The 18,787-nt window shown below is 44.3% G+C and overlaps 1 protein-coding gene across 2 annotated transcripts in view; it reads right to left on the minus strand.

Moving 5' to 3' along the window:
* POLA1 (DNA polymerase alpha 1, catalytic subunit) overlaps positions 1-18,787 on the minus strand; it is a 481,679-nt gene that overhangs the window by 284,502 nt on the left and 178,390 nt on the right. For both annotated transcript variants that reach the window (XM_040338205.1, XM_040338204.1), the window contains exons 30-31: positions 15,707-15,839; positions 1,878-2,009 (exon numbers count right to left, since the gene is read on the minus strand). In XM_040338205.1, coding sequence (XP_040194139.1) covers positions 1,878-2,009; positions 15,707-15,839 — 265 coding nt within the window. The remainder of the gene's footprint in view (positions 1-1,877; positions 2,010-15,706; positions 15,840-18,787) is intronic.

Below are 18,787 nucleotides of genomic sequence, written 5' to 3' on the forward strand. Positions count from 1 at the left end.
TTGTGGAGGTGTACAATTTTGTCTCTAGTGTCTTTGGACAGCTCTTTGGTCTTGGCCATGTTAGTAGTTGGATTCTTACTGATTGTATGGGGTGGACAGGTGTCTTTATGCAGCTAATGACCTCAAACAGGTGCATCTAATTTAGGATAATAAATGGAGTGGAGGTGGACATTTTAAAGGCAGACTAACAGGTCTTTGAGGGTCAGAATTCTAGCTGATAGACAGGTGTTCAAATACTTATTTGCAGCTGTATCATACAAATAAATAGTTAAAAAATCATAAATTGTGATTTCTGGCATTTTTTTTTTTATTATGTCTCTCACAGTGGACATGCACCTACGATGACAATTTCAGACCCCTCCATGATTTCCAAGTGGGAGAACTTGCAAAATAGCAGGGTGTTCAAATACTTATTTTCCTCACTGTAGGTCTGTGATCGCTTGGTGCGCAAGAAGGCGGTCACACTTATCTCCACATTCGAAGAAAGAGCAACAAGCCTTCAACAGAACATGTTTCGATTCGAATAGGGAATAATCATTTAAGGCCTCTTGGAGGCTGGTCAGTTCTGATTCAATCGTACGGTCTAGTCTGGCTTTGTGTTCAAAATTCTAAGGAGTGAAGTCTAGCTAGTAGGTCGGACAAGGTCGGACACAGAGAGATCGGATTTTCCACAGAGCCTACGTCAGTAGAAAAATATAGGGCAAGTTCTTTTCGGATTTCCGCCGTAATTTCAGGGCCGTTCAAGAGCAAAGCTGTGACTCCAAAGTGTGGCCCGTAAAATCCACGGTCCAAACCATGGAGCATAGGGTGCACAATTAGGAAAGCAGCAGACAAAAAAAACGCGATATCAACGGGCATAAAAAGCAGTGCAACAAATGACATAAGGCAAAGGGATGTCATTATACTACTGTAACTTCAAAAGTGTAGAGCCCCCTGTAGAGGGAAGGGTGGGACCAGCAGTGGACTAGTGCTCCAATCCTGGGACAGATCGATAGACCATCCCCTAAATCAGGGATATGCAATTAGCGGACCTCCAGCTGTTGCAAAACTACAAGTCCCATCATGCCTCTGCCTCTGGGTGTCATTCTTGTGGCTGTCAGAGTCTTGCTATGCCTCATGGGACTTGTAGTTCTGAAACAGCTGGAGGTCCGCTAATTGCTTATCCCTGCCCTAAATTGTAGGGTTATCTGGCCACCGAATCCGTCCCAAGGTAGAGCCACGGCTCCTGAATATGGCTGTAATGTACTCACTTCAACCCCCAAACGCTCAAGGTACATATCTGGGGAATCAACAGACAGCAATACGTGTTACCCATATGCATACAGTACAGTGTAATGAGCAAGGCGCAAGTAAAAAGGGGAACCATTTATACTTTTTATAGCATTAGGGAGGACCCGCTGTTCAGCAATTCGAGGCGTATCATAGGCCATCTCAGAAAGACCCCCCAGTGCACCGGTCCCCTTCCTACAGACCAGGGTTGGCCCTCATAAGAAAACAAAATCAAGATTAAAAAAGGGGGGGTGTTTATACTTTGCTGGTTAGTAGTTCCTCTCCGTTCACACACCTGCCCCCCATTCACACGAGACCATGTAACACTAATGAGTCACATGAAACATGAGGGAAAATGGCTAATTGGGCCCAATTTGGACATTTTTACTGTACTCGCTTTTGTTGCCAGCGGTTAAGACATTAATGGCTGTGTGTTGAGTTATTTTAAAGGGACAGCAAATTTACACTATTATACAAGCTGTAGCAAAGTGTCATTTCTTCAGTGTTGTCACATGAAAAGATAATAAAATTGTTACAAAAAGGTCAGTGGTATACTAAATTACTTTGGCTACCAACAAAAAGAAAAAAGGCAAGCACAGATAAATTACCTGACATATCACATATGAGATGGTATCCCCGGCCTTAACTTTTCTTCCACCTTGAGAATTTATCCATAAGGCAACATGTACATGTGGCAAGCTTTTTTTGTCAGGGTAGTCCTGTGGATCTTTTGTTAATGCCTGAAAAATGAAATTGTAAACCATTAACAGAATAAATAGGATGTTTGTACTCACCGTAAAATCCATTTCTCCGAGTTCATGGACGGACACAGCAGCAATTGACCTTAGGGTTATATCCGCTTCCTTCAGGAGAGTTTAGGCAGGAAACAAAGCACTTAAGTGTCAACAACACTTTCCTCAGTGCAGCTCTTTGCAGGGGGCGTGGCCCCCCGGGTATAACCCACACCTTGCTCTAGCAGCCTCAGTTCGTAACAAGCAGTACAAACAAAGGAGGGGTGGGTGCTGTGTCCGTCCATGAACTCAGAGAAATGGATTTTACGGTGAGTACAAAAATCCTATTTTCTCTTCCGTTCATGGACGGACACAGCAGCAATTGACCTTAGGGACGTCCCCAAGCAGTGCCAACAATTTCGAGGGGTGGGAAAAACAACACAGCAATCAAGCTACACCCCAAACAAAAACCGGAGTTACTCAACGGAGGAACTCCAACCTTAAACTGCCGCCTGTAACACCATGCGGCCAAAGAAGGCATCAGAAAATGCACTCACGTCCACCTTTTAAAACTTTAAAAAACGCGTGGACCGACGACCAGGTCGCCGCCTTACACACCTGTAACACAGAGGCTTGATGTCGGAAAGCCCAAGAGGCACCGATCGCCCTGGTCAAATGCGCCGTAACCTGAAAGGGAGGCGCCCGCCCCTTCAGGGCATAGACCTGAAGCACAACCTGACGTATCCACCAAGAAATGGTGGCCGACGAGACCGCCAGACTCTTTTCAGGACCCGACACTGACAAACAGTGAGTCCGACTTCCGGAACGGAGCCGTAGCAGATAAACACACACGAAGAGCCCGAACCACATCCAGGGAACGTAAAGTGGTCTCCTTCGGGTTCTTCGGCTGAGGACATAAGGATGGAAGAACAATATCCACATTAATGTGAAAGGCCAAAAGACCTTTAGGGAGAAAAGAAAGCTGCAGTCGCAGCACCACCTCATCCTCATGGATGACTAAGTAGGGAGCCTTGCGGGACACCCATCTGATCTATGTAATAGCAACCAGAAAAAAACACCTTTTGTGACAGAGTCAACAAAGGGATCTTCCGAACGTCCTCAAAAGGGAGCATCTTGAAGCACCGAGAGGACCAAATCCAAGTCCCATGGGAGCAGTGGAGGGCGCACAGGAGGGGCCACATGCCGGACCACCTGCACAAACGAGCGCAATGGTCGCTGAGAGTAAACAGCCAGAGCTGAAATCTGACTCATAACCGTACTTAAGGCGAGAGCCTGATCTACTCCCCGCTGTAAAAACAGCAGAATCCGGGACACCCCGTTATGTACGGGGGTGCCACTTCATCCCTTCACACATCGAGACGCAGGTTTTTTTTTACGTACAATGGGAAATCCTACGTGAAGTAGACTTCCGTGCACACAGCATGGTAGAAACCACCGAGCCTGACAGGTCTCAGTCCTACAACACCTGGCTCACAACAGCCACGCCGTTAAAGCCAGCGACTGTAAAACAGGATGGAAGATCGGACCCTGCGACAGAAGATCTTCTCTCAGGTGTAAACGCCAGGGGTGTCTGCCACCAGATGCACCAGGTCCGCTACCAGGAGCAGTGCGGCCAGCCTGGAGCGAACAGGATTGTAGCAATTCCTACGGCTTCCACTCTGCGCAGCAGGCGAGGAAGAAGCTTCAGAGGAGGGAAGGCGTAAATTAGGCGATAGTGACCCCAACAGTGGCATCTTTCGATAGAGACGCAGCTGAACACTGTGTACCCCCCTGATGGTTGACGTACGCCACGGCCGTGGCGTTGTCGGACTGGATCCTGACCGGTCGGCCCTGGAGATCCAGGGACCACCTGACAAGGCACAGCTTGATCGCTCGGAGCTCCAGAATATTGACCCCAACCGGAGAGGCTGGCATCCGTCGTGACCCCTGTCCAGCGGCACGGTAGAAATGACTTCCTGGTCTGAAGCACCGGAGATGTCAGCCACCACACCAGGGAAGACTTGACCAGATGGGTCAATTGAATCTGGGAATCCAGAGATGACGGGAGCTTGTCCCAACGAGACAGAATTTCCCTCTGTAGCTCCCTGTGTGGAATTGGGCATGTGGGACCGCCTCGAAAGAGGCCACCGTCAGACCCAGAACTAACACGCAGAATCGAAGTGACAACCACTTCTGGGCCGACAACTGCTGCACAGCAGATCGTAGGGACTTCAGTTTCTCCGTCAGGAGGAAAACCCGCGCTTCCGCACAATCCAGGACTAGCCCCAGGTATTCCAGTCTCTGGGACGGAACTAACACGGACTTCTGGATATTCACAAGCCAGTCGAACTCTTGGAGAGTCTGACACGTGATAGACACGTCCTCCTCTAACCCTAAGCAGCTCTCAGGAGAAGGTCGTCCAGATATTCCATGATAGCGATTCCTCGCTGCCTTAGCAGGGCCAGTATCGGGGGAAAACACCTTGGCAAAAAAAACCGTGGTGCCGATGCCAGGCCGAACGAAAGAGCCACAAATTGAAAACGGTCCTCCCGACCGCAAAGTGCAGAATCTCTGGTGCTTTGTGCAAATGGGAACATGCAGGTACGCGCCCATGATATCCAAGGACGCATTGAAGTACCCCTGATGGAGTGCCGCCATCACCGAGCGAATCGACTCCATCCTGAATTATTTTAGCTTGACAAAACAATTGAGGGCCTTGAGGTCCAGGATTGGATGGACCCCTTCCTTCTTGGGGACCATAAACAGATTGGAGTAAAACCCCTGAAACCGTTCCTGTGAGGGAACTGGCACAATCACTCCCCTGACCAGAAGATCCTGGACAGCCCCCACCAGAAGCTGGAGGTTGGAAGGAAAGGATCCGTTTGGTTGACAAGAGAGAAACTATCTTGTACCCGAGGAAACTACGTCGCAAACCCAAACGATCGGAAAGAAGAAACCTCCACCGAGCCGCGAATCCGCAAAGTCGGCCCCCCACCCGAGACACGGGCGGGGGCAGACCTACATGCGGAAGCAGGTTTGTCCACAGACTTGTTAGGCTTGCGGTACCAGGCGCACCTCTGCCCCGCAGCGGGCCCCAGCGCCTCACAAATCTTTACACGCCGTGCTGGGCGCACGAAAAAAACGCTTGGGGGTAGAAAACCAGGGCCCTTGTTCACGGCGAGGCTCCTTGCCCTTCCCAGACTGTGGAAGCAGCGTGCTCTTACCACCCGTGGCGTCCTTAATGATGTCATCCAGGGATGACCCAAAAAGCCGCTCACCCTTAATGGGTAAATCCACCAAGGCCTTTTTTGAGGGTTGGTCCGCAGACCAGCATTTCAGCCACACAAAGCGGCGCAATACCACCGCAGAGGCCATGGAAAGCAAGGGGAGCGTATCCAGAACCGTCTCACAGACAAACATCAGACCCTGAACCAATTGTTCAGCCAGGTCCTTACAGGTCTCGGGAGCATCCTGTGCCTCCAGCTCCTGCAGCAGGAGCTTCGCCCTTTCAGTCAGAGTCTGTGACACTAGAGTCCCAGCCAAAACCGGCCTCACGGCCAAACCCACTACAGTGATTAGGGAGCGGGCCACAGCCTCCACTCTCCTATCAGCAGGATCCATAAAGGCAGGAGCCGCTTCCACGTAACGTGGTGGCTTTGCTCAATCTGGACACGGGAGGGTCCACAGAAGGAGGAGACACCCAGTCTTTCACAAAGTCCTCCTCAACGCAAAAACTTTCTGCGGCGTATCCCATTCCTTGTACAATAAATTGTCCAAATAAGGAACACAAGGAAACACATTTGTAGTGCGGGGCAGTTTGCGGAACTCAAAAGGGACCGACACATCTGGTGCCTCCGCCAAAACCTCTGAGTTTCACGCCCGCAGAAATAAGAGCTCCAACACATTCCTTGTCAGTAGGTGATCCTGAAACAGAGTCATCCTCACTGTCCACGTGGGTCAAGCCTGCATCCTCTGACACTACAGAACCAGAGGCAGGGGCAATAGCCGGGCATGGTTTTGTGTCAGAGGCATCCCCAGTAGCAAGCTCAGGGAGGGGGCGCTTTTTACCCCCCATCCGGGCACCAGTTGCTTCAAACCTGGTGAGAAAAAAAACCTCCAGGGCAGCCGACATTGCCTCAACAGATGTGGCAGGGGGAGGGGCATCAAGGGTTAACTCAGGCATGTGTGGGGAAGAAATACCTGGCTCAGGCTCCATAGTGCCCCACCGCGGTGTCACCCCACTGCAAAGCAGAAACCACCCACGGTCACCTCCCGGCCGTTACACAGAGTATGGGGGCCCCCCAGGGAACTCACCACCCCGCACGGTGCAGCGTGAGCTGAGAGGAGTCTGAAGTGTGCTGAGAAGCCGGCCGCGCTGCTGTCTGTTCCCTCAGAGAGATGCCTCCGTATAGCAAAGAAAAAAAACGCCATAGGACCACAGGAAAATGGCCGCCGAGCCATATAAAGCGCGACTACGGCAAAATGGCGGCCGTTGCCCATTTAAAATGCCAAAATTGACACAGCATTACAGCGCAGCACACACACGACCCTGTAGTGAACACACACAGCCCCCTGCAGTGAACACACACAGCCCCCGCTACACACAGGCCCCGGTGTAATAAAGAGACCCCTGAAAGCCCCCCTCACAGTCGCTACCCAAATGGGAAAGGAGGGAGAGGAATTAGAGGAGAGAGGAAAGCAGGGCAAACCCTCAGTCGACCTCCCAGGGGAAGATTCCAGCCATTCCACCTTACCTGAGCAAGGGGCTTACCTGTCCTGCGACCACCGGCTGGAGGTATCCCAGACAGAACCAACGTCCGCATAAAACGGCATGGCTTGTCGGCCAGACACACTGACAAAACCATAAAGGCCGATCATATGTGTGCCCTAGAACAAAATGTTCCCGGCCGCTCGATGGCCAAACATGGTGGGACTACAAGAGTCAAGACCTAGCATGTCACCCAGTCGGCTGTTGATAGAAGAATCACAGGATTCAAAAATGCAGGAACAAAACAATAAAAAGCGGGAAAAGAAAAAAAAATCGCAAGAAAAAAATCTCCAGAGTACAGAACTCCAGAGTGCCTGTCCTCTCCTGTCGTTAGGCAGAGAAAAACTGAGGCTGCTAGAGCAGAGTGTGGGTTATACCCGGGGGGGGGGGGGCACGCCCCCTGGAATGAGCTGCACTGAGGAAAGTGTTGTTGACACTTAAAGTGCTTTTTTTCTGCCTAAACTCTCCTGAAGGAAGCGGATATGACCCCTAAAGGTCAATTGCTGCTGTGTCCCTCCATGAACGGAAGAGAAAAATCTAATAACGCTGTTGCAGCACAATTCTGCACAAACAGCCTTTTATTTGAAAAAAGAAGAACCAACTCACATATGATAGCATGTAGTTGCCATCATCCCATAATACTACAAATATATCGAAAATACCTCATGAAGTGGGATTGTATAGGCAACGAATAAAATTTTCAAAAATATATATGAAAAAATAACAATTTATTACAAAAATAGTTACAACATGTACAAAAATATCTCGAGCATTATAGGAATATACATAGTACAAAAACAAAACATGGATGATGCAGATACTGTCCGGCATACGGTACCATCACCATAAGGGAGGTAAAGTTGTAGCTGGAAGGCCGACGCGTTTCGAATGCTACGCATCCTTCATCAAGGCATAAAACAAGTATTGCATCTATTGCTTAAAAAGCTCCACGCCCAGGAGTGTGGGGCAAAAGGCCCCCGGGTTTTCAGGGACGCCGATGTCTCCTATGGCAGGTTGCACCATTTAAAACAAATCCCCATTTGAATGTCACTCATAGAGTGGATAGAACCAATTGGTTCAATTTGGGTGGTGTTTTTGCAGTCCTATATAAAGGAGATATATCAAAGACTTGTGTCAGAAATAATAACCCAGCATTTGAGCCTTAAATAACTGGTTGGGATTTGTATTCCAAACCGTTCATGGAAAACTCACCACCAGTAGTTTGAAGTCTTTGTATCCAAAAAAGGGGAGAGCCGGGTGCAGGTAAATCCTGAAAAGATTTGGGTTGCCCAGACAGATTCCCCTTGGAGAGGAAAGACAGCTCCTTGTTCTCCTACATATGGAGAGGGAATGACACCACCCAACCCTCTTGGCCCTCCTTAAGTACTTACCTTAACTGTATTCAGGTGCTGTAGTCCTCCCCCTCATCACCCATCAATTGAAGCATGTTATTCCTGAGAAGCCATGTGTGGCTCCTTATTGTTTTCAAGCAAACCGCCGCTGTTACAAGGCGCATTGTAGCGCCGTCATTCAGTGTATACCGATCCGCGTCATTTCCGGGACCGGAAGTATCACCGCGGCCATTTTGGTAATGGGATTCGAGTGCCAATCGATTCACCGTTGTGAATTGCCATTCGATTGCCACTCGAATGCCACCCCAATGGGACTAAGTTGTCACTCGACTCGCCATCGCGAATTGCCATTCAATTGCAATTCGATTGCCATACAATTCGCCCCCGTAGCCATTTTATTGGTTGGTTAAATCAGGGATATCTGAAAACCTCTCAGCCGGATCCGGAAGTTCCCCGGCGGCCATTTTACAAAAGGGCATGGACCTGAATTGGACGTTTGATTGTATGTCTTGTTAGAGAGCAGCAACTTGACTGAAAGGGCGCAAATATAAGGGGTGATAGTAGGAGGATAAAAACGTTCAAAAGATGACCTTGATCACAGTTTGAAACAGTCATCATAAGGGCAAAATCGAGCCCAAGTTTGTGTGTGTTATGGTAAGGCACTATTCTCCTGTAGTTCTTGAATGAACCACTGGGAGACCTTTGGGAGAAAAAAGCCACAGCTGCCTTCTATATCTACCCAAGGGGATATGACTATCCCCCTTTTTGGTAAATTTAATGACATTTGGGTACAAAGCCCAAAGTCTCCCCTGGCAGCTGATGAGTCAAACAAATTGAGGAAAAATGGAAAACAACCTGCATAATAGCCATAGAGACACCGATGTCCACTCGACCGGGGTGGTTGGCCCGTGACCCACACCTCCGAGCTATAGAACCAAGAGAGCAAATTTAGGTTAAATGCAAAAAAGAAAAACAAATATCAAAATCTCAATTATGACATGGAATCCCTTCAAATCAGTCCGCATAAATACGGTGGAAGGGAAACATCGAGTCAAACAACATATCAATTATAATAAGAATAAGCGAAAAAACAAAAAAACAAAAAAACCCTCCCTATTTCTAAGTGTCATATATGTGCTGGGCCCTAACCTGAAAATGTCTATTGCGTTCACAGTGAAGGGGAAAGGGGGAAAGATTTGGAAAATGTGGGCAAAGTCATCCCGGAAATCAAAATCGGGGACGACATTCTTCATCCCCGCTTGAGATCCTAATCTGTTTTGCCAGAAGAAAAACCCTCCAAAAAAGGCCTAAAGCTCTCACTTTCGTTGAGGCCGGGAGGTGTAGTAGCCTTTAAATATCTGATCCAACGCATTTCGCGCTGCAGTAGAGTTTTGTTCCAATCACCCCCCCGTAGGGGAATGTGAATGCGGTCCAACACAGTAAAATTTAGGTCAGGCATATGATAGCCGTGATGCTTGGCTATATGTCGACCCAATGGGAGATAGAGATTACAAATGCGCATAGAATGCATATGTTTCTCTATTCGCTTGTGTAGTTCCTGTTTGGTTTTACCCACATAGAAAGAACCACACTGACACTGCATGAGGTATACCACTCCCCGTGTTCTGCAATTTGCAAAATGTTTCAGGGAGAAGGTATCCCCATTTGGCAGTGTCAGTGTGGTTCTCCTCCCTATGACGGGACATTGGGCACACGTCCCGCAGGGGTATGTGCCAAATGTTTTGCAAGGATCCTTTTTGTTTATACCCTTGTACTCGCTTTTGACCAAAAGTGTACCCAAGGAGGGTGCTTTCTTAAAAGTTATTTGTGGCTGGTTTGTGATTAGATTCTTTAAAATAGGGTCTTCTGTCAGGATAGGCCAGAACTTGGAGATCGTCTTTCGGATTTTTTGATGTTCATTGGAGAAATTTATGATAACCCTAGTGTTGGATTCTTCCTTCTTACTGGTATTTTTGGGTTTAAAGATGAGAGATCGTCTATTTGTATCTCTCACTCTGTTGAAAGCCTTCTTTAGGCTGGTTTTTGTGTAGCCTCTTATCAAGAGGCGTTCAGTTAGCAGGTCGCTTTCCCTTTGAAAGTCAAAATCCGTGGAACAGTTCCTCCTAAGCCGAAGGAACTGACTATATGGGATAGATTTCTTAAGTACTTCCGGATGAAAACTCTCCGCGTGAAGCAGAGTGTTTCCCGCCGTTTCCTTTCTGAATAAGGATGTGCCAAGTGCACCATCCAATTCTTTAAAGATACGTATGTCCAAAAAGCTGACCTCCTTGTCGTTGTATGACATGGTAAAAAAAAGATTGAAGCTGTTGATGTTCATCAGCCTCAACATCTCTTGAAGTTCATTCTCCAGACCGTCCCAAACAATAAAAATGTCGTCTATGTAGCGCTGCCAAACAAGAATGTTAGCAGCGCACATAGACGCACTTTCACCCAACAAAAATTCCCGCTCCCACTCCCCCAGGTACAGGTTTGCATATGAGGGTGCACAGCACGTCCCCATAGCAACACCCTGTACCTGGAGGTAGTGGGAGCCCTGGAAAAGAAAAGTGTTATGCTGGAGGATGAAATCCAGCATAGTCAAAATGAAATGATTAAACTTCCAATCTGTGGTTGGTCTTTGTTTGAGTACCCGCTTGATGGCTTCTAAGCCCAGTTGGTGCGGAATACTGTTGTAGAGTGATTCTACATCTATAGTTACTAGGATAGCATCTGGAGGTATGGTTAAATCCTCCAACACCTGCAGAAGATGAATTGTATCCTTAGTATAGGATGGTAGGTCAAGTACATGGGGTCGGAGGTATTGGTCAATTACTTGACTAACACATTCCGAAATTGATCCATTGCCAGATATGATTGGACGTCCCGGCGGGTCTTGCAAGTTTTTGTGCACCTTTGGTAGAGAATACATAGTCGGTTGTCGTGGGTGCTGTGTTCTAATAAAGTCCCAGACATCTTTGATGATGCTGCCATTGTTGTAAAAACTATCAACGAGCTCATAAAATTCTCCATTGAACCTGTCCACAGTTGCTGCTGTGATTTTCCTATAACATTGTTTATTGTTTAATATTTTTAGGCACATTTTCTCATAGTCTATATTGTTCATCAGAACTACATTACCGCCTTTATCTGATGCTTTAATGATCAGATTTGGGCTATTTTTTAGGGTTTTAAGTGCATGTTGCTGCTCAATGGTCAGATTTCTATGGTTTGTGTCCTTTTTTAAGGTTTCCAATTCTTTGGAAACTTGTTTCACAAATAAAGAAATTGCTGGATTCAAACTCAGGACAGGAAATTTGTTAGATTTCCTTTTGAATTTCCTGATTTTGAAAAAATTGCCTTCTTCGATTTCCTCATCCGCCTCCTCATTTAGATCTTCTTCCCATGCGTCACCAAGTGAGGCATTCTCCTGTAAGAGGAGATTTAAGTCTCTTAAGGCTCTGAAATCAGCCGCTTTGAGGTTTGGGGCCACTTCCTCTTCTTGTTTTTTATGTTTGTAATAGAGACCTTTATAAAAGAGTCTCCGTGCAAATAGGTTGATATCCTTAATCGTCTCAAATGAATCAGTGTTAGAGGGGCAGAAGGAGAGTCCCAAACATAAAACTTCCTGCTCTACTGTTGTTAAAGTATGGGAGGATAGGTTTATGATATTATTATATTCTCCTCTGGCGGTATCTCCACCGCCAGATCCATGGTCATCTGTGTTTGAAAGAGTGGGGGCGTTGAGGACACCCCCTTCTTCTCCAAAAAATTATCTAGGGGGGTGCGTGAAGTCTTTGAAATTGCCCCCGTATCTTTCCGGGAGAAAAGTTTACCTCTATTTGAGGGAGACCCCCTGGAGTTTCCACCCGAGGCTCTCCTTGTCAAGCTAGCTCCCCTTTCATTTTGTGAAAATGACACCTGGGAATCCGTGATGGATTTTTTGCTAGTTTGTTGGACTTCTCCTTCTGTCCCATGTTTAGAGAAGGGGCCCTTTCTCTTGGCCGATGTCCGACTGGTATGTGAGGAGGCTGATGAGGAAGAATTCGAAGGTACATCAGACAGATAGTCATTTGATTGAACATTGGGTTTTTTGGAATTTTTTATTTTTATCTTTATTCCATTTGTATGCCCTTCCTTCACAGAAGGCATTCTTATCTCTCCAGTATTTCTTTTCTTTTTTAATAAGAATCTGTTTGCTGAAATTTTCTAAATGTTCTTTAAGTTTGTTTTCCTGTCCTGTATACTCTTCCATAGTTTTTAAAGGTGTAAGGCGCATGTATATTAGTTCAATTTCTTTATCAAGAACCTGTAGTTGCAATCTGTATTCCTTTTGCAGCAATTGCATTAAATTTTTGGAACATTCGTTCAGGCTGCTCTCCCAATTAACTTTTAAATCTTTACTGATATTCTCAAGTATTGGAAAGATTTGTATTCTTAATCCAATTGGGTTTCCTTTTGACTTTCAAAGGGAAAGCGACCTGCTAACTGAACGCCTCTTGATAAGAGGCTACACAAAAACCAGCCTAAAGAAGGCTTTCAACAGAGTGAGAGATACAAATAGACGATCTCTCATCTTTAAACCCAAAAATACCAGTAAGAAGGAAGAATCCAACACTAGGGTTATCATAAATTTCTCCAATGAACATCAAAAAATCCGAAAGACGATCTCCAAGTTCTGGCCTATCCTGACAGAAGACCCTATTTTAAAGAATCTAATCACAAACCAGCCACAAATAACTTTTAAGAAAGCACCCTCCTTGGGTACACTTTTGGTCAAAAGCGAGTACAAGGGTATAAACAAAAAGGATCCTTGCAAAACATTTGGCACATACCCCTGCGGGACGTGTGCCCAATGTCCCGTCATAGGGAGGAGAACCACACTGACACTGCCAAATGGGGATACCTTCTCCCTGAAACATTTTGCAAATTGCAGAACACGGGGAGTGGTATACCTCATGCAGTGTCAGTGTGGTTCTTTCTATGTGGGTAAAACCAAACAGGAACTACCCAAGCGAATAGAGAAACATATGCATTCTATGCGCATTTGTAATCTCTATCTCCCATTGGGTCGACATATAGCCAAGCATCACGGCTATCATATGCCTGACCTAAATTTTACTGTGTTGGACCGCATTCACATTCCCCTACGGGGGGTGATTGGAACAAAACTCTACTGCAGCGCGAAATGCGTTGGATCAGATATTTAAAGGCTACTACACCTCCCGGCCTCAACGAAAGTGAGAGCTTTAGGCCTTTTTTGGAGGGTTTTTCTTCTGGCAAAACAGATTAGGATCTCAAGCGGGGATGAAGAATGTCGTCCCCGATTTTGATTTCCGGGATGACTTTGCCCACATTTTCCAAATCTTTCCCCCTTTCCCCTTCACTGTGAACGCAATAGACATTTTCAGGTTAGGGCCCAGCACATATATGACACTTAGAAATAGGGAGGGTTTTTTTGTTTTTTTGTTTTTTTCGCTTATTCTTATTATAATTGATATGTTGTTTGACTCGATGTTTCCCTTCCACCGTATTTATGCGGACTGATTTGAAGGGATTCCATGTCATAATTGAGATTTTGATATTTGTTTTTCTTTTTTGCATTTAACCTAAATTTGCTCTCTTGGTTCTATAGCTCGGAGGTGTGGGTCACGGGCCAACCACCCCGGTCGAGTGGACATCGGTGTCTCTATGGCTATTATGCAGGTTGTTTTCCATTTTTCCTCAATTTGTTTGACTCATCAGCTGCCAGGGGAGACTTTGGGCTTTGTACCCAAATGTCATTAAATTTACCAAAAAGGGGGATAGTCATATCCCCTTGGGTAGATATAGAAGGCAGCTGTGGCTTTTTTCTCCCAAAGGTCTCCCAGTGGTTCATTCAAGAACTACAGGAGAATAGTGCCTTACCATAACACACACAAACTTGGGCTCGATTTTGCCCTTATGATGACTGTTTCAAACTGTGATCAAGGTCATCTTTTGAACGTTTTTATCCTCCTACTATCACCCCTTATATTTGCGCCCTTTCAGTCAAGTTGCTGCTCTCTAACAAGACATACAATATCTCCTTTATATAGGACTGCAAAAACACCACCCAAATTGAACCAATTGGTTCTATCCACTCTATGAGTGACATTCAAATGGGGATTTGTTTTAAATGGTGCAACCTGCCATAGGAGACATCGGCGTCCCTGAAAACCCGGGGGCCTTTTGCCCCACACTCCTGGGCGTGGAGCTTTTTAAGCAATAGATGCAATACTTGTTTTATGCCTTGATGAAGGATGCGTAGCATTCGAAACGCGTCGGCCTTCCAGCTACAACTTTACCTCCCTTATGGTGATGGTACCGTATGCCGGACAGTATCTGCATCATCCATGTTTTGTTTTTGTACTATGTATATTCCTATAATGCTCGAGATATTTTTGTACATGTTGTAACTATTTTTGTAATAAATTGTTATTTTTTCATATATATTTTTGAAAATTTTATTCGTTGCCTATACAATCCCACTTCATGAGGTATTTTCGATATATTAACAGCCTTTTATTTAATCTGTGAAAGCAAAATGTTGAAATTCTTCTGAATTTAGAACTTCTAAAAAATAACGTGGTTCAAGTAGTGGTGATGAATGTATCTAATGTTGTACTTCCCTTCAAAGTCCTGCAGGGAACTATCGCTTTGTGGGCTTATATCGAATTCCTTCTCTATCTATGCTATCAACTGGGTCAGCCTGACTTCACTGTCAGTTCTTCCAATAATGGAGACATCAAGAAAACATCAGAATGTTATCTGCAATTGGAAATTAGGGTCTTGAGCAACAGACCTATGTTAACTCAAATACTTGTTTCTTATTCTGTATTTTCTTGAAATTCCAATAAAAACCATTGATTAAAAAAATAGAATACATTAGAAAAAGACATACGACCGAGTTAGAGAAATTAAATCCACTCCTCAACAGTCAGTGTGTGGAAACCAGCACTTCTGATGGTCCAAAAGCCTTCATAACCAATATTTTCTAAATTTGAAAATCTTTGTTGCTCATTGCTGTAAGGAAAGTCATAAGAAACATTCCCCATGCATGATCAACATGCGGACTAAGAAAAACCAGCTGGAAATCTGGCATGCATGGTCCTCAAGGACAGCCAGATGTCTTATTGCATAAAACGACAAACAGAAGCTGCACTCCTTGAACCCAACTTTGCAATTTGTATTAATGGGCGCTCAAAAGGAATGCCATGAACAGTACATTGCTAACCAGACGCTAAGAAGCAAGGTCACCAAGCAGCAAAGGAGTGCTGGCAACTTTGCCATCAGAATTCTTATTGCCACTCCTCTGTGAGACATGTGCGTTTGTGGCCAGCATGACAAAAAAAAAAAGTTTAAAAAGTCCTGAAACAAACTCCAGAGCAGAACATATGCATAAAAGTCTTGACAAAGTAACAATAAATTATTCTATATATAGCAAATGTAAAAAAGTAGGCAAAAATCTCTCAAAGCCGGGGCAAACATTAAAAAACATTTCAGAATGACATCAATCCTGGAAAAAGATTGGAAAGTGTGAGTACAGGGAACCTCCCTCAAAAATGTACCTTATTAATTTCATACTGGCTGACAGGTACACCACCATTAACCACATTCTCTCCAATCTCCATGAGCTTTTTCTGAATATTTTCAACTATGTTATCACGAGGTTGGTCCGACAGGAGTTGACCGATCACGTAACTGAAAAAAAAAAAGAGAAGGAATGACAGGCTGTAAGAGATAACCCCAGAAATAAATGGCAACCATCTCCTACAAAGTCCAGAGTAACCGATCATATTGTCCATTCCCTTAGCACATTTGGAAATAAGTCACTGGGACCATAGCAAGCATCAGAAACCAAAAAATATTAAAAAATATATCAACTGTACTGGCTGATATTGTTTTCTTATTTAACACAAACAGCTTTAATACACAAACACAAGGTCACAGATTACACCAAGTATAAAGATCAGGAGTCAGAACTATACTACCTAATCTTTAGCAAGACAGCCAAGTAGCTGTAACGGGATGGCCCGTGGAACCCAGAATCCCTTAGAAAGTATGGGATACCCTTGCTTCAGCTCCCCATGCACCTCTTATGTCTAAATCACCCTGTGTCTATTAGGGGCATAGGGTGAGCAAGAAAATAATGGACATTAAGAATATGTCTTGGATTACTTAATATGGGATAGTAATATTTATCCACAATATCTCCCAGGATATATGTCATAGTAAAAAGGGACTCATTCATACTGTTGGGACATATACTGTAAGGAGATGCTAATGTCATCACCTCCAGCCACCTGTCTTGTCTGTTGTCTTCTATAATGTAAAGGAGTCTAGTGTGACTGCTCTGCATCTCATTGTTGATCGTGGTAATTAACTGCTATTGTGTGAAGGAGCTCTGTGTTGATTTGTGATAATGTTGATTGTGTCTTCTGCGCTACCAGACAACAAGTCTAGCCTGAAGGTCATGTCCGAGTCATTTAGGCTGTCTAAAGGGATTAGTTAATGACCTCATGTTAATTAGGTCTGGTCAAAGGTGTATTGCTAGAGTAATATGAGCAGGTTGTATGAATCTCCTCCTTTACTGTATACAAGACTGTATTCTTCAATAAAGATGGTATTCCTGTTTGACCTTCAACACAGAGCCTAGTCTCGTAGCTGGGGGAGAATTATTCGCATGGGGTCTTATTCGGCTGGTTGGAGTGTCTGGTAGCTGCCTTGTGTTCAGGAATGGAATATCCTAAACGACTAACCCCTTTCATACACGGGGTGTTACAGTAGCATTTTCAGAAAGTGGTCAGCGCCGTATTTAGCACAGGATAATTTGAGTTCATCAATAAAACCTTACAAATAAAATAAACAAAAAATATCTACCTCAAGGCTATAGTGGCAGCTGAGAAAACCCCCACAATCCCAATGGGGAAACCTCATAGGAGACTAAGAAGTAGCGCAAGTGTTTGACTGTGTGCAATGTGCAGGTGACTGGGGCACAACAAAATAAATTCTCAGAGAAGTTTGCTATATAGCCAGGACAGGAACAGATCCTGAGAGCACACCGCCTGTGAGTTTTAACCCTGGAGTGTTGGAAAGAGTATTAATGACAGTATTTACATAGAACACTCTTGTAAGGTGCATGATTTTTTTAATTTATTAAACAAAAAAATGTTTTATTTATATACCACATATATGCGTTGTATTTGGATACAAAAACAATTGAAGTTAATCAGAGAAGATTATTTGATGATGCACTTACACGCTTACCTTCGGTAAGGTATTTAGATCGGTATGTATACACACACACACACACACACACATATACACACACGGTTTAAAAATATACATATAGGTGCACTTTTGTGAGTAACACCGTTTTGCCGTTGGTGAAAAGTTTTGTTATGGTATCACACTGAGTTTTCTAATATTTTAGTTTAACACACCCTATTGTGGCGAGGAGGAAAGAATATGTCTGGAGGACAGGTTGAGACAAATCGACAGATGCATGAGGATTTCTCACAGATGAGAGGGCAACATCAAAAAGATGTTTCATCAGAGGGGCATCATTGGAGATGCTTGACCCATTTTGGACTTGGGAATGTTATAAATCTGGGACTCTTAGTAGCAAAATAATCATTTTTAGTGATGAGCTGCTTCTAAGGCTATGGTCACACCAGCCATATGCTAAAAACATTAGTGCGGCTGCTGACTGTTGTGTTGTAGCAGTGCCTTAGATTTTAAAAACTCAAGTTACCGTTTACTTTTTTGTTATAATTTGATATTCTTTATTGAAAGCATGCAAAGTGCATACTCTATTAAGGTCTCCGTACAGCAGCGTAGTGTCTTGCACTGCAATGCCATCCAATGTGATGTAAAAAAAAAATCTAGCATGTTTGCATTTTCCTGCATTGCATACTACATCTACATTGTGGTATGAACAGGGCACATGGAAACCTATGTGCTCCAGCACCACGATTTGCGTCGATCCAGTGCGAGAAATTGTCGGTCACCACGGTATGTGCGACCGACAGAAAGTTATTGCCGATGTAATATTTTTTGGCCAAATAAAATTTAAAATAGGTTAACCGTAATGGAAAAACCTTTATTTGCCATGATTTTTTTCTTTTTTAATTACCTGCAGAAACTTTGAGGAAATAACACTATAGAAAACCAAGTGATTTTTATTTTTTAATGTCACCAACATGCAAATAATTAGTATTTTGTTTTTATTTAATAAAATGTAAAGTAAGTGTCAGCTCTTGTACATTTGCAATGAGATTGAGTGATTTTTTTTCCTACTTAATGTATGTATAGTAGTATGATAAGCTATAGAAAGAAGAAAGAAGAAGAAAAAAAGAAAACGGGCTGCATACTTTATTTAAAAGGTGACGTTATTTCAAGCTTCTTAAGCAGCTTGGTTGTCCCTTTATTACACAATGCAAGCAATTGATGCATTCTGTATCTCTTGTATAAAGCAAAATACCTCAGACATACCATTGTCAACACTTAAGGATCATGCAATTCATACCACTAAAACTGGAATCTCTACTGCCTGCGTATCCTTTGTCAAGATAGAGTCCCTTACTGAGATGTAACAAAAGAACACAGCATTCAATATTTTCATATTTGTTATAGTGCTTTTTACAAGA

This window comes from Rana temporaria, chromosome 2 (assembly GCF_905171775.1).
Source record: "Rana temporaria chromosome 2, aRanTem1.1, whole genome shotgun sequence".
NCBI classification, from domain to species: Eukaryota; Metazoa; Chordata; class Amphibia; order Anura; family Ranidae; genus Rana; species Rana temporaria.